Genomic DNA, 12583 nt, shown 5'->3' with positions numbered 1-12583 from the left:
TCTTTTTGATTGCCAAGTGATACTCCATTGTATATATGTATGTATGTGTGTATATGTATATATGTGTGTGTGTGTATGTATACACACACAGACACACAGACACACACACACCCCACATCTTTAGCCATTCATCCATTGATGGACATTTGGGCTCTTTCCATACTTTGGCTATTGTTGATAGTGCTACTATAAACATTGGGTGCATGTGTCCCTTCGAAACAGCACACCTGTATCCCTTGGATAAATACCTAGTAGTGGAATTGCTGGGTCGTAGGGTAGTTGTATTTTTAATTTTTTGAGGAACCTCCATGCTGTTTTCCAGAGTGGCTGCACCAGTTTGCATTCCCACCAGCATTGCAAAAGAGATCCTCTTTCTCTGCATCCTCGCCAACATCTGTTGTTGCCCAAGTTGTGAATGTTAGCCATTCTGACAGGTGTGAGGTGGTACCTCATTGTGGTTTTGATTTGTATTTCCCTGATGATGGGTGATGTTGAGCATTTTTTCATGTGCTGGTTGGCCATCTGGATGTCTTCTTTGGAGAAGTGTCTATTCATGTCTTTTGCCCATTTCTTCACTGGATTATTTGTTTTTTGGATGTTGAATTTGATAAGTTCTTTATAGATTTTGGATACTAACCCTTTATCTGATATGTCATTTGCAAATATCTTCTCCCATTCCGTGAGTTGCCTTTTAGTTTTGCTGATTGTTTCCTTCACTGTGCAGAAGAAGCTTTTTATTTTGATGAGGTCCCAATAGTTCATTTTTGCTTTTGTTTCCCTTGCCTCTGGAGACGTGTTGAGTAAGAAGTTGCTGCGGCCAAGATCAAAGAGGTTTTTGCCTGATTTCTCCTTGAGGATTTTGATGGCTTCCTGTCTTACATTGAGGTCTTTCATCCATTTTGAGTTTCTTTTTGTGGATGGTGTAAGAAAGTGGTCCAGGTTCATTCTTCTGCATGTCGCTGTCCAGTTTTCCCAGCACCACTTGCTGAAGAGACTGTCTTTATTCCGTTGGATATTCTTTCCTGCTTTTTCAAAGATTAGTTGGCCATATGTTTGTGGGTCCATTTCTGGGTTCTGTATTCTGTTCCATTGATCTGAATGTCTGTTTTTGTACCATGCATTTTTGACACTATTCTCTTAGACTGAAAATCCTTATCTGTAATGTGTTTACTTGTTATTCAATAACATACATAAAATTGTTTTTACAGTCCTACCTTAACAATTTTATACTCCCTAAGCAAAGTTGAAAGTTTTTGTGTCTGTTGCAGTTTTTATCCTTAGAATATATCCCAGTTAAGATACATAGTCAAAATGCTGTTTAAAAAAATTTTTTTTTAATGTTTATTTTTCAGAGGGTGTAAGTGGGGGTGGGGCAGAGAGAGAGGGAGACACAATCTGAAGCAAACTCCAGGCTCTGGGCTGTTGGCGCAGAGTCTGACTCGGGGCTTGAACTCATGACCTGAGTCAAAGTTGGACGCCCACCAACTGAGCCACCCAGGTGCCCCTCAAAATACTGTTTTAAAAGTTATTTGACTTTTCTGTATGCTGTATGCTCTGTGTGATAAACAGCTGGGTTTTTTTGTTTGTTTGTTTTTCTCTGTTTGTGGTCAGGTTTTGGGGTTACTTTATTTCTGTCTTTTCTGTCTTTAATTTTCATAGTTTGCATGTATAAAACCCTTCTGTGTTTAAAGAGTCAAAACTGAGTTAACAGGTATACCCAGAAAAGTCATTTCTGTTGTTACCCCTCTACTCCATTCTTACCTTCTCCCACAATCTTTTGTTTCTCCTCTCAATAAAATGTGTACACATGTATTGTTTCTCTTCTGCCTTTATAGCATACTAAATATACATTATGTTAATTCCATTTTTAAGGAGTTGAAATCAGAATTTCAAATTTGAAAATTGTAGCTCTACATAATTTGAAAAATTTTACAATATTTTGAATTAAAGTAATTTTTTAAAGTTTAAAGTATCTTTTAGAAGAGCAGCTTTATAGTTACCAAAGAGGAAATTAAATTTGCAAGTTTTTATAGAGTAGAACATGGTAATTGAATTGGTTTGTGAAAATTTATACTTCAGATATTTAATTTTAAATTTGTTCGGTAACTTTTTTTTTTTAACAAGAAAGACACCATGCCACATAAGTGGATATGTATAAAATGAATTTAATCTGTTTCAGACTTCTGGGCCATTGGGAAGAAGCAGCACATGATCTTGCCCTTGCTTGTAAACTGGATTATGATGAAGATGCTAGTGCAATGTTGAAAGAAGTTCAGCCAAGGGTATGTTAAAGTACAGAAAGGGAATGTCGTTAACTGTGATGCCCTGTGGCTCTAGTACTCAGCCCCTTGCAATAATTTACCTGTGGAACATACAAAGAAACAGACATTTGGATGTTTTCATCTGTTCACTGAAGTTTATGCTCACCTCTGGAAATGTCATTAGGTTGTCATGCCTTTATTTCTCTTGCTGTATTAAAGCAAACTGTTACTTTGGTTTGCATGCCTGCAATAGGCTGAAAATTAGAAATGGGAAAGGGGGCATCAAGTTTATAGCAAGGAAAAAAATAGAAAACCTGTAAAATGTGACCCAAGGTTTTGTCCGGTCTTTTTATGTTGTAGGTATATGCAGCCCTGTATAAAGCTTGAGGACCTTGTGGAAGTAGCAAGTTTCATCCTTTTAAAAATAATATTAAATCCAAAAACTAAAATGATTGTGTTTTAAAAAGACAATTGTTAAGATAATTCTTTTAAGGGGTGCCCAGGTGGCTCAGTGGGTTAAATATCAGACTTCAGCTCAGGTCATGATATCATGGTTCGTGGGTTCGAGCCCTGCATCGGCCTCTGCTATAAGCACAGAGCCTGCTTTTATTTTTAATTTTTATTTATTTTTAATTTTTTTTGAGATAGAATCTTAAGCAACCTCCATGCTCAGCACGGAACCTGACATGGGGCTTGATCCCATGACCCAGGGGATCATGAGCTGAGCCAAAATCAAGAATCAGATGCTCTACCTCCTGAGCCACCCAGGCACCCGTAGAACATGAGATTCTTTAATTTTTTTTTTTTTTAATGTTTATTTATTTTTGAGACAGAGTGCTAGCAGGGGAGGAACAGAGGGAGAGGGAGACACAGAATCTGAAGCAGGCTCCAGGCTCTGAGCTGTCAGCCCAATGCCCAACATGGGGCTCGAAATCAGGAACTGTGAGATCATGACCTGAGCTGAAGTCGGATGCTTAACCACTTGAGCCATGTAGGCACCCCAAGATTCTTAAAAAATAATCATAAACAAACGGAAGTAACAATTGAATATGACTTCAAATTTGTTTTCTGAATAAATAATAGATTCCAAATATTTGGCCCAGGCTATGTGCTAGTGCCTGGTACGTATATTTTCTCTTAATCTTTACAGCATTCTATAAGACTTCAGTATTTCTCTTCTCCTGCCCACCATCCCCTCAGTTTATGGATGCGAAAACTTAAGTATAGTTAGACTGTCACAAATAACTGGTGTGTATATTCTCAGTCTCTACCTTGCCATGGCAAGCATCAGGCAAGAATTGTGCAATTGGAAACCTAATTGTCATCCTTGAGTAGTTACTTGTTTGAAATTTATAAACTTTCTAACTTAGAATCTCATCCTCTTTCCTTTATTTCACAGTGGACTTGTTAAAGTCTGAGTATGTAAGGTATTTTCTTACAAGGTAAATCTGTCATTCAGAACTGTGTGTTGAATTTAACACTTCTCCACAAAGAAAAATGATTCTTTAACGAAACTGGTGGTTGGGTTGCACTTACTCAGCTCTTAAAGGAAACATTTTTCTGTGTGTGTTTTTTTTTTCCGTAGGCCCAGAAAATTGCTGAACATCGGAGAAAGTATGAGCGAAAACGTGAAGAACGAGAGATCAAAGAAAGAATAGAAAGGGTTAAGAAGGCTCGGGAAGAACATGAGAGAGCCCAGAGGGTAAAGTTTCCGTAGCTAGACCATCAAAGGGAAATACAGTAGATTAGAGTTTTAGGATATCATTCTGATTCTTGGCTCTTAATGCTGGCTGCAGTTCTGTAGGCTGATACTACTTATAGAGAGTTTTCCTTCCTTCTTATCTAATTTGTAGGGATATCTTTTGTCCTTAAATTCTTAAGTGAGCTTATACATCCCCAGTTTATATTCATGTTGTGTCCTCCTAAAATTAGGGATTTTTTTTTTTTTGGGGGGGTCGGGTAATTAAAACTTGTCAGTATTATTTGATTTCTTGTGGATGCTTTCCCTGATTTGTTGTTTTACGATTCCTCCTGTTCCAGTGTGGATTCATAGCTATTTAAAATAGACTATTTTTTATTTTTAGTTACAAAGTCCTAAAACTTAGATAAAAGTTACTCGTAATTTGTCCACAATATTCCTACTGTTCTTGTTTCTCTTAGTTTTTCTATATTAGCTTTTTGCATTTGATGTTATCATCTTCCATCTAGTTATTTCCAACAGTTTTGAATAAAAGGATGTAAAGCTATGTTATAATTACGTAACATGACATCCTAATTTTTCATCACTTAATATTAAATATTAATATTTAACAAAATTAATAACACTAATTTATAATTGAATTTAATAAATAATTTAACACAATAATAAATGCTTTTAAAGCATCATGCTTAATTTTTAGGATTACAGTTTGTAGTCGTCAAAAAATTTCTACAGTTATATATCCTTGATGACTTTATGATTGGTTATGAGGAAAATTTGTATTTTCTTTGTTGGAAATTGCAAAAACAAATCAGTAAAATTCTGGTAGTATTAAGTTATGTGGAGAGAGTATGGAAAAGACGAACCTGAGAAACAAAAGCCATTGGCAGTCTTCATCATTTAACCATGTGCTTTCATTTTAGAGTTTTAACGTTAAGAAGTTACACTTTGCATAAGCATGGACAGACGTCAGTCCGTACTGTATTGCTTTCCAGTTGTTAGGTGTTTTTTTTCCTACCCCAAGTAGAGGTAAAACACTAGACAGCTCTACTAAAAGTAAAGCTCCTTACAACCTAGCTAGAAAATTTTGGAGAGGCGGATGGGGCATGTTCTTTAGTCCAATATTGCCATTTGAAACTTGTCATTCCTCAAACTAGCTGATTTTACAGTTTTTTGCATGGTTTTGCAGACTCGTAACCACTACCACCACCACCACCCCCATTATATAATTTCTTTCTTTCTTTGTATTAAAGGAGGAAGAAGCCAGACGACAATCAGGAGCTCAGTATGGCTCTTTCCCAGGTATTTTTAAAGAAAATTTAAAACTATTAGTATTGTAAATAATCGGAAAATATTCTGAATTGGGGCTCAAATAGGTCTATTATATTTAGTACTATTAGTCCCTGAAATACTGACAAAAGTCTTTAGAATGTTAGCCTCTAGAAAGTTTCATTCTCATTTAAAAATGTTATATTAGTGGAAATAATATTATATTAATTATTTTCCTCACACTTTGAGCAGTATATATATATTTTTTAAGAGAGTACCCATGCACGCTCATGTGAGGAGAGGTGGGAACGGGAAAGAGAATCGTAAGCAGATTCCACACCCAGGACAGAGCCTGAGGTAAGGCTTGATCTCACAACTGGTGAGATCATGAGCTGAGCCCCGAAATTGAGAGTCAGACACTTAATTGAGCCACCCAGGCACCCACCCCAGAGCAGCTAACATTTATTGAGATATGAACATTGTACTTTAAGAGATGGAGTAAGAGTTGATTATGATGTATTCTAAATATTTTTTTTTTAATTTTTTTTTTTTTTTTAACGTTTATTTATTTTTGAGACAGGGAGAGACAGCATGAACGGGGGAGGGTCAGAGAGAAAGGGAGACACAGAATCCGAAACAGGCTCCAGACTCTGAGCTGTTAGCACAGAGCCTGATGTGGGGCTCGAACTCACAGACCGCGAGATCATGACCTGAGGCGAAGTCGGATGCTTAACCGACTGAGCCACCCAGGCGCCCCAATATTCTAAATATTTCTAAATTATCACAATTGGATTTTATTCTGTTAAATGTTGATATTCACGAGAGACTAGGTAAAAGCACTGTATGAAATTATTCATAAAAAATATTTTGAGTCAAGTGTAAAAATAATATAAGCTCTTTTTTGTAAATGTCAAATGATTAGAAATTACTACAGGGACAAAGTCTTCAATGATAGCAGAGGCCTAGCCTATATGATACAGGTAGAAGAACAGTTAAAAAGGCACTGCAGGAACAATTTTTGAATACTTCCTGAATGAGACAGTGTGAAATTTAAAAACCAGGAAGAGATTTTTTTAAAGTTTGTAATTCTAATGGGGAATCTGCTGCCTTCAGCTGTTTTAATAGTAACCAGCTTTCTCTGAAAGGTTTACGGAGGCAGCTACACACCCCCTAATGGGTGTATGCCACTGGCTGCAACTTAAGTTCCATGGTCACAGGCTAGAAAAGATAGCCTTTATTCTGAAAGGTCATGTGCCAAGCAAGTAAAAAGAAAGAACATCTATTGGGGATGACTTTCTGTTTGAAGAAAAAGCAAGAAAATGCAGTTCATAGCTTACGTTCTGCTTAAAATGTAAATAATTTTATATCCAGTATCTTTGCTTTAGAAGAAAACCACTAGTGTAGATTAGTACTAGAGATTACTTTTTTATTATGTGGATTTTATTGTCTAGATTTCACAAGCAGGCCGGTTAACTCTTTTTGTGCTGGACCAGTTATTTTTTTTATGGATAGAAACTACTTTTTCAGTGAGTAGGGGCATCAAGAGAAGCTAGTAGTTTTTTTCCAGCTTCGTAGATTCTCTTACCTGTGATTATTAGCTACTTATGGGAATGTTTTAAATTGTTGAGCCAGGAGGAAATGACTTCGTTCTTTGTGTTTTTTCTTTATGATGGCTTATGTGTAGTCACCCTTGATCTGTAAGATACATTAATGTAAAGTGTATTCCCTTATAGATGTCTATGTTGGTATAATTGTGATTTCATAATATCTCCCCGGTGGACATAAAAGGTGTATGTAGTGAACAACTGAGTAGAAGATAATTTGTGTTTATAATCTAAAAATATACTGGGAGAATGAAATTTTTTTTGCTAGAGTATTGTCCTCAGTGTAAAGAAGAAATACCAGGAGTGCTTGTTAAAAATGCAGATTTTCACTTGCACAGATTTTGATCGTGTCTATGGTGGAGATAGAAATCCACAGCTTTTTAAAACAAGCATTTCATTTAGTTCTTGAAAGAATGCTCTACAGGAATACAGTTTAAACAGAAACAACTAAAGTCTAACAAATTAGAACTTGGAATTGAAACACATAGTATTAAAAAGAGAAAATAAGATGACTGAGATGACTTTATTTGTAATTCCAGGGACTGTTTTAGCTAAGATTAGTTTCTTTCTTTAACAGTTTTAATTACTAGGAAAAACTAAATGCAAAAGGTAGTAAAGTTGATTTACAGCCTTATTTTTTAGGAGAAAATTTGAAGGTAAAATTCTCATTTGGATCCAGTTAGAATGTTAAGACTACTTTGTGGCTAGTAGCCCCCTTGTTCTTTTTGCATGTACTTGTGAGTGTGTGTGATTTTCATTGGAAGGAAATAGTGTGCTGTCACTACTTGAGAAAGAATATGGCTGGTGTCTTGCAGCTACTTCATTTATTCTTGCAGGTGGCTTTCCTGGGGGAATGCCTGGTAATTTTCCTGGAGGCATGCCTGGAATGGCGGGGGGAATGCCTGGAATGGCAGGAATGCCTGGGCTCAATGAAATTCTTAGTGACCCAGAGGTTCTCGCAGCCATGCAGGTAAGACTTGGAAGAACAAAGTTGGGCCTTGTATCCCTAAGGTATTTCTTTTATTAATTCTAAGTAGAGACAAAGGTTACTATGTTAGACATGTTTTACTTGTCAGAATTACCACATAGCTCATTACACAGTTCTACTGTTCATTTTTTATTTCAGAATGAGTAGCTTAAGTTATTAAAAATAATAGTTTGTAGTATAGTTTGTAATACGGTTCTATAATACTATTAGTCTGTAATAGTTTGATTATATCCAGATGTCTTTACTTATTTATATTTCAAGTTTTTATTTAAATTCTAGTTAGTTAACATATAGTGTTATATGTAATACTGGTTTCATGAGTAGAATTTAGTAGTTCAGTTGTCCTTTTTTAAAAAAAAAAAAAAATTTTTTTTTTTTTTAATATTTATTTTTGAGACAGAGAAAGACAGCATGAACGAGGGGGGGTCAGAGAGGGAGACACAGAATCCGAAGTACACTCCAGGCTCTGAGCTGTCAGCACAGAGCCCAACGTGGGGCTCAAACTCATGAACTGCAAGATCATGACCTGAGCAGAAATCGGATGCTTAACCAACTGAACCACCCAGGCACCCTTAGTTTATTTTGAGTGAGAGAGAGAGAGAGAGAGCACGCGCACGAGCAGGAGAGGGACAGAAAGAGAGGGAGAGCACGCAGCTTGACATGGGGCTCGATCCCACAAACTGTGAGAATATGACATGAGCCAAGGTCAAGAATCAGATGCTTAACTGAACCACCCAATCATCCCTAATTTAGTCGTCCTTTTAATCAAAATTGTGTATGCTTTTTTTCATTATCTAGTTAAAGTGATATAATTGGTGTTTGACTTTGAAGTGCACATTAATAATATTTATACTTCGGGAACTTGTCCAAAATTCCATTTAACTTGTCTCTGACAAAATTGTCAAGTTTAAATAAAGAGATAAGATTTAGGATAATAAATGTTAAACCACAGAACTCTTTTAAACGCTAAAAAAAAAACACATTACCTTTTTTTTTTTTTCAGGATCCAGAAGTTATGGTGGCCTTCCAGGATGTGGCCCAGAACCCAGCAAATATGTCAAAATATCAGAGTAACCCAAAGGTTATGAATCTCATCAGTAAATTGTCAGCCAAATTTGGAGGTCAAGCATAATGCCTTTCTGACAAATAAAGCCCTTGCTGAAGGAAAAGCAACTTCGATCACCTATTGGATGTCGCAATAATACAAACCAGTGTACCTCTGACCTTCTCATGGAGAAAGCTGGGGTGCTGTGAAGATAATCCCTACCCCTCTGCCCCACATACAACTGAGACATTTTTCAGTGGTTTGCCATTAGGGTTTTCATTCAGATGATGTTTTCCTACTAGGAATTACAAACTTTAAACACTTTTTAAACCTTAAAAATATTTAAAAACATATTAAAAGGGTGTGTTAATCCCTACATTTTTCTTTACTAATCATTTCAGTTTTTTTCCTTTGGATTAATTGGGCAAGGAAGATACTTCAGTATGGAAGATTTATTGCTCAGTTTGAAATAAAGGCTTATTAGCGAGAGGCAAATATAACATTTAAATAGATTAAGTTTGAGTTGGGTATATGGTTACTGAGGCATTTTGACTTGTCTTTTTAAATGCTTTATTTTTTAAACATGATTTATTTCAATAAAACCATTGGGACCACCAGTATTGCAGTAGGACCTGGATAGGGGCCGGAAGTTCTTGGCAGGGCAGCAGCAACCTTTCTCCTTTAATATAGCATGCACACTTGTGCAGATGCATTTAAATCTTACACTGTGGTGAAGGGATGATTTTTATAATGCTGCAGTAGAGTTGGATTACTTAGCTGTGTTCTTGTGTGATACAGAAAATAAATGTTTCGTATTATTTCCACACGGGAAATAAGGGTATACTTTTCTTTTTGTATTTCTGTGTTTAGAATGACCTTTCCTAGTCAGAAAATGGCCCATCTCATTGTGTGTTTTCTACTTGTTTTCGCCTCCCCATCCCCTTATTCTTTTTGGGCTAAAGATTGTCCTTTTTCACTGGCACCATCACTAATATCATTCACAGCATAATTGTGCAAGCATATGTAATGCTGGGTTTAATTTAATATGTAATACATATAATGATTATGGAAGGTAATATCCATAGCAGCTGTAGTTTCTTACTTGGCCAACAGATTTCATATTTAAGTGTTAGGTTTTCACTTCAGTGAAAGCTTATATCAAAAGATGTTGGGAGGAGGGATTCCCTTTGTGTTCAGTTCTCTACTTAGGAAATCCCTATTGCAATTGGAGTTTATCTTACCTTATTTGTCTTCATATTTTGGAAAGCATGAGGTTTGACTTCATTGATACACTACAGGGGAACTAAACTTTTTGGTCCAACATGAATTATAAAATTGATGAGATCCATGGTTCTTCATTGTGGAGTTGATGGTATTATTATGAGTCCTTGTACTGCTATTCATCTCTTAAGTAGTGCACCATATCCCCACCTCTCCTTTTTCTCCCTCCCTCTCTTCAAGGATAAAGAAATGATAGATTTTCTGCTGTACATTCAACTCTTACATTAATTAAGTCCAGGCACTGTACCAGGAATTGCTAGGTTTCTACCTATCTTTCAATTTAAAGTGGCAGGTGTTTAAAAACAGTTTCAAGGGATGAGACCCTCTGTACTTTGCTTATTTGAAGAATCAGTGGTAGGAGCCAGTAAAAAAATTTCATGGAATACATTTCTGAAATAGCACATTTCTGGAGTCATAAGTGACTTGATTCAGGTTCTCATCGTTTGCTGTACACAAACGGTAATGCATCTGTTATATAAGTGAGAAAAGGCTGTATGCTAACTGAGCATGCTTTTTAAACCCTTTAAAAATACTCAGCATATAAACTTGCGTTTGAGCTTGCCAGTGTTTTTTTGTTGTTGTTAATGTGTGTTCTCTCAAAATTTCTAATGTGTGCTGTGAATAACTCAAGAAGACCCGTTCCTTTTGGGTTCCTTGTTTGATTTACTTAATTATATATTACTTAAATACATTCTAACATTGCAAATAGTACCATAAATGGGTAAAAGTAAAATTGGTCTTCAGAAAAATGTGTCCTGTGCTTTTAAGTTCCACAAATACAAAGTACATTCATTTTCGTAGAAACTCCGTATCATTTCTAAACCAGAAGTGTTTTTTTCTTGTGCTAACAATGCTATAAGAAGGAAAAGTAAAGTAGTTTTTTTTTTTCTGCTTAAAAATATAGTCAATGGATTTCTAGCTACATTAAAAATAAACTATGGTTTCAAACTGGATATTGACCCCCCCCACACTTTTTTTCCCCAGTACATGGTTCTGTTTATTTCATGTCTTTAGCACTCACCTTAAGTTATTTGCTGGACACAGTAGGCTTTAGTTCATAAAGTACTGTTACAACGACTTCATAAGAAAAATTAGATGTTAAACAGAGCTTTACTTTTCTTTCAGGTAGCAGTCCAGAGGTAAGCTCTTCTGCCATACTCCAAAGGCAGCTTCTGAGTCCAAAAGTGTTTGTTCTGATGATCATCTTCTAGTGTGAGGAAACAGGAGAGGGCGTCAGGGAAGCACATACTGAGATACTGAGACTGATCCACAGAATTAACATTTTAATGACTTCTCGTATTCCATTGGTCAATTTTTTTTTTTTTTTTTTTTTTTTGGTCTTGAGACCATATTTAGCTGCAAGGAAAGCTAGAAAGTAATAGTCCACTGCTTTGTGGTCATGTACCCAATAAAAAACTACAGAAGAAAAAGTTGTTACCTTGGGCAACAGCTAGCAGGCTGCCACCTTAGGATATGCTGGCCTAATTGGGATAAGGGAGAAACAACATTTTAGAGGTTTGGTGCTCTGTAATCAGTTTGAAAGCATTGGCCCCATTCTGGTAATGACCATAACGGTAAGTGCTCTTATTCCCATTTTATATAGATGAGGAAACTGAAGCACTTAAATTGCCCAAGCTGGAGCCCGTGGATGGCGTAGTTAAGTGTCCAACTCGGTTTTGGCTCAGAGCATGATGTCACGACTCAAGTTTCAGCCTTGTATCAGGCTCCACTCTGACAGTGCAGAGCCTGCTTGGGATTCTCCTCCCTCTCTCTGCCCCTCCCCTGCTCATTCTCTCTCTCGCTCTCAAAAATAAACATTAAAAAAAATAATTAAAAAAAAATAAATTGCCCAAGTTAACACTCCTGCCGATTTGTGAAGCTGATATTCTCACTAGTCTTATTCTTCAAAGGTCCTCCTCCTTCCCTTGCCCCCAAGGTCTTCCTCTTAAATTCTATGCCCTGCTGCCGTCTGGCGAAGGTTGCTTCTTGCAGGATTGTTCATTACTTCAAAAAATTGGAAAGAAATTTGAGGAGGATTGGCTAAATAAGGAATATCGTACGTCACTGGGTGTACTGATGTGCACACCCAACAGGTTTCTCCGGATAGTAAGGGATGTAGCATCGTGCTTGAAGGGCTTAGAACGCTTGTGACGCCCAAGAATGAGGACAAGAGAAAAAAGGTTTAAAAATTATGCAGTAATTTTAAAGTTTAGTATTTAAAACCAATATAGCATACCTATTTGCATAGTTCAGGGAGGAAAATACCCTGAGATAAATAGGCAACAAATCCTAAAATAGCCATTAAGCTTTTGAAAGACTAAACGTGAAATTGGTGAAAGTTATAACAGTGACACCTTTTGTGTGTAGTGCTGGTGGAATTGTAAATTCAAAATGTTCTATAAAGTCGTCTATAAGAATTTTGACATTCTCTTTAGG

General features: G+C 36.4%; 1 protein-coding gene across 2 annotated transcripts in view; it reads left to right on the top strand.

Annotated features, from left to right (window-relative positions):
* The window catches only part of ST13 (ST13 Hsp70 interacting protein), a 31549-nt gene extending 21339 nt beyond the window's left edge, over positions 1-10210 (top strand). Inside the window, exons 8-12 of one of the 2 annotated variants that reach the window (XM_019446984.2) lie at positions 2180-2282; positions 3847-3963; positions 5214-5262; positions 7670-7803; positions 8825-10210. In XM_019446984.2, the coding sequence (XP_019302529.1) occupies positions 2180-2282; positions 3847-3963; positions 5214-5262; positions 7670-7803; positions 8825-8953 (532 nt within the window). In that variant the 3' untranslated portion in view covers positions 8954-10210. The remainder of the gene's footprint in view (positions 1-2179; positions 2283-3846; positions 3964-5213; positions 5263-7669; positions 7804-8824) is intronic. The other variant, XM_019446985.2, reaches the window with a different exon arrangement.
* Positions 10211-12583: the final 2373 nt, after the last annotated feature.

The sequence above is a fragment of the Panthera pardus genome, unplaced genomic scaffold, assembly GCF_024362965.1.
Source record: "Panthera pardus isolate Hobbes unplaced genomic scaffold, ASM2436296v1 HiC_scaffold_6, whole genome shotgun sequence".
Taxonomy (NCBI): domain Eukaryota; kingdom Metazoa; phylum Chordata; class Mammalia; order Carnivora; family Felidae; genus Panthera; species Panthera pardus.
Note: the sequence above shows the minus strand (reverse complement) of the source record. Positions and strands in the feature narration are given on the sequence as shown.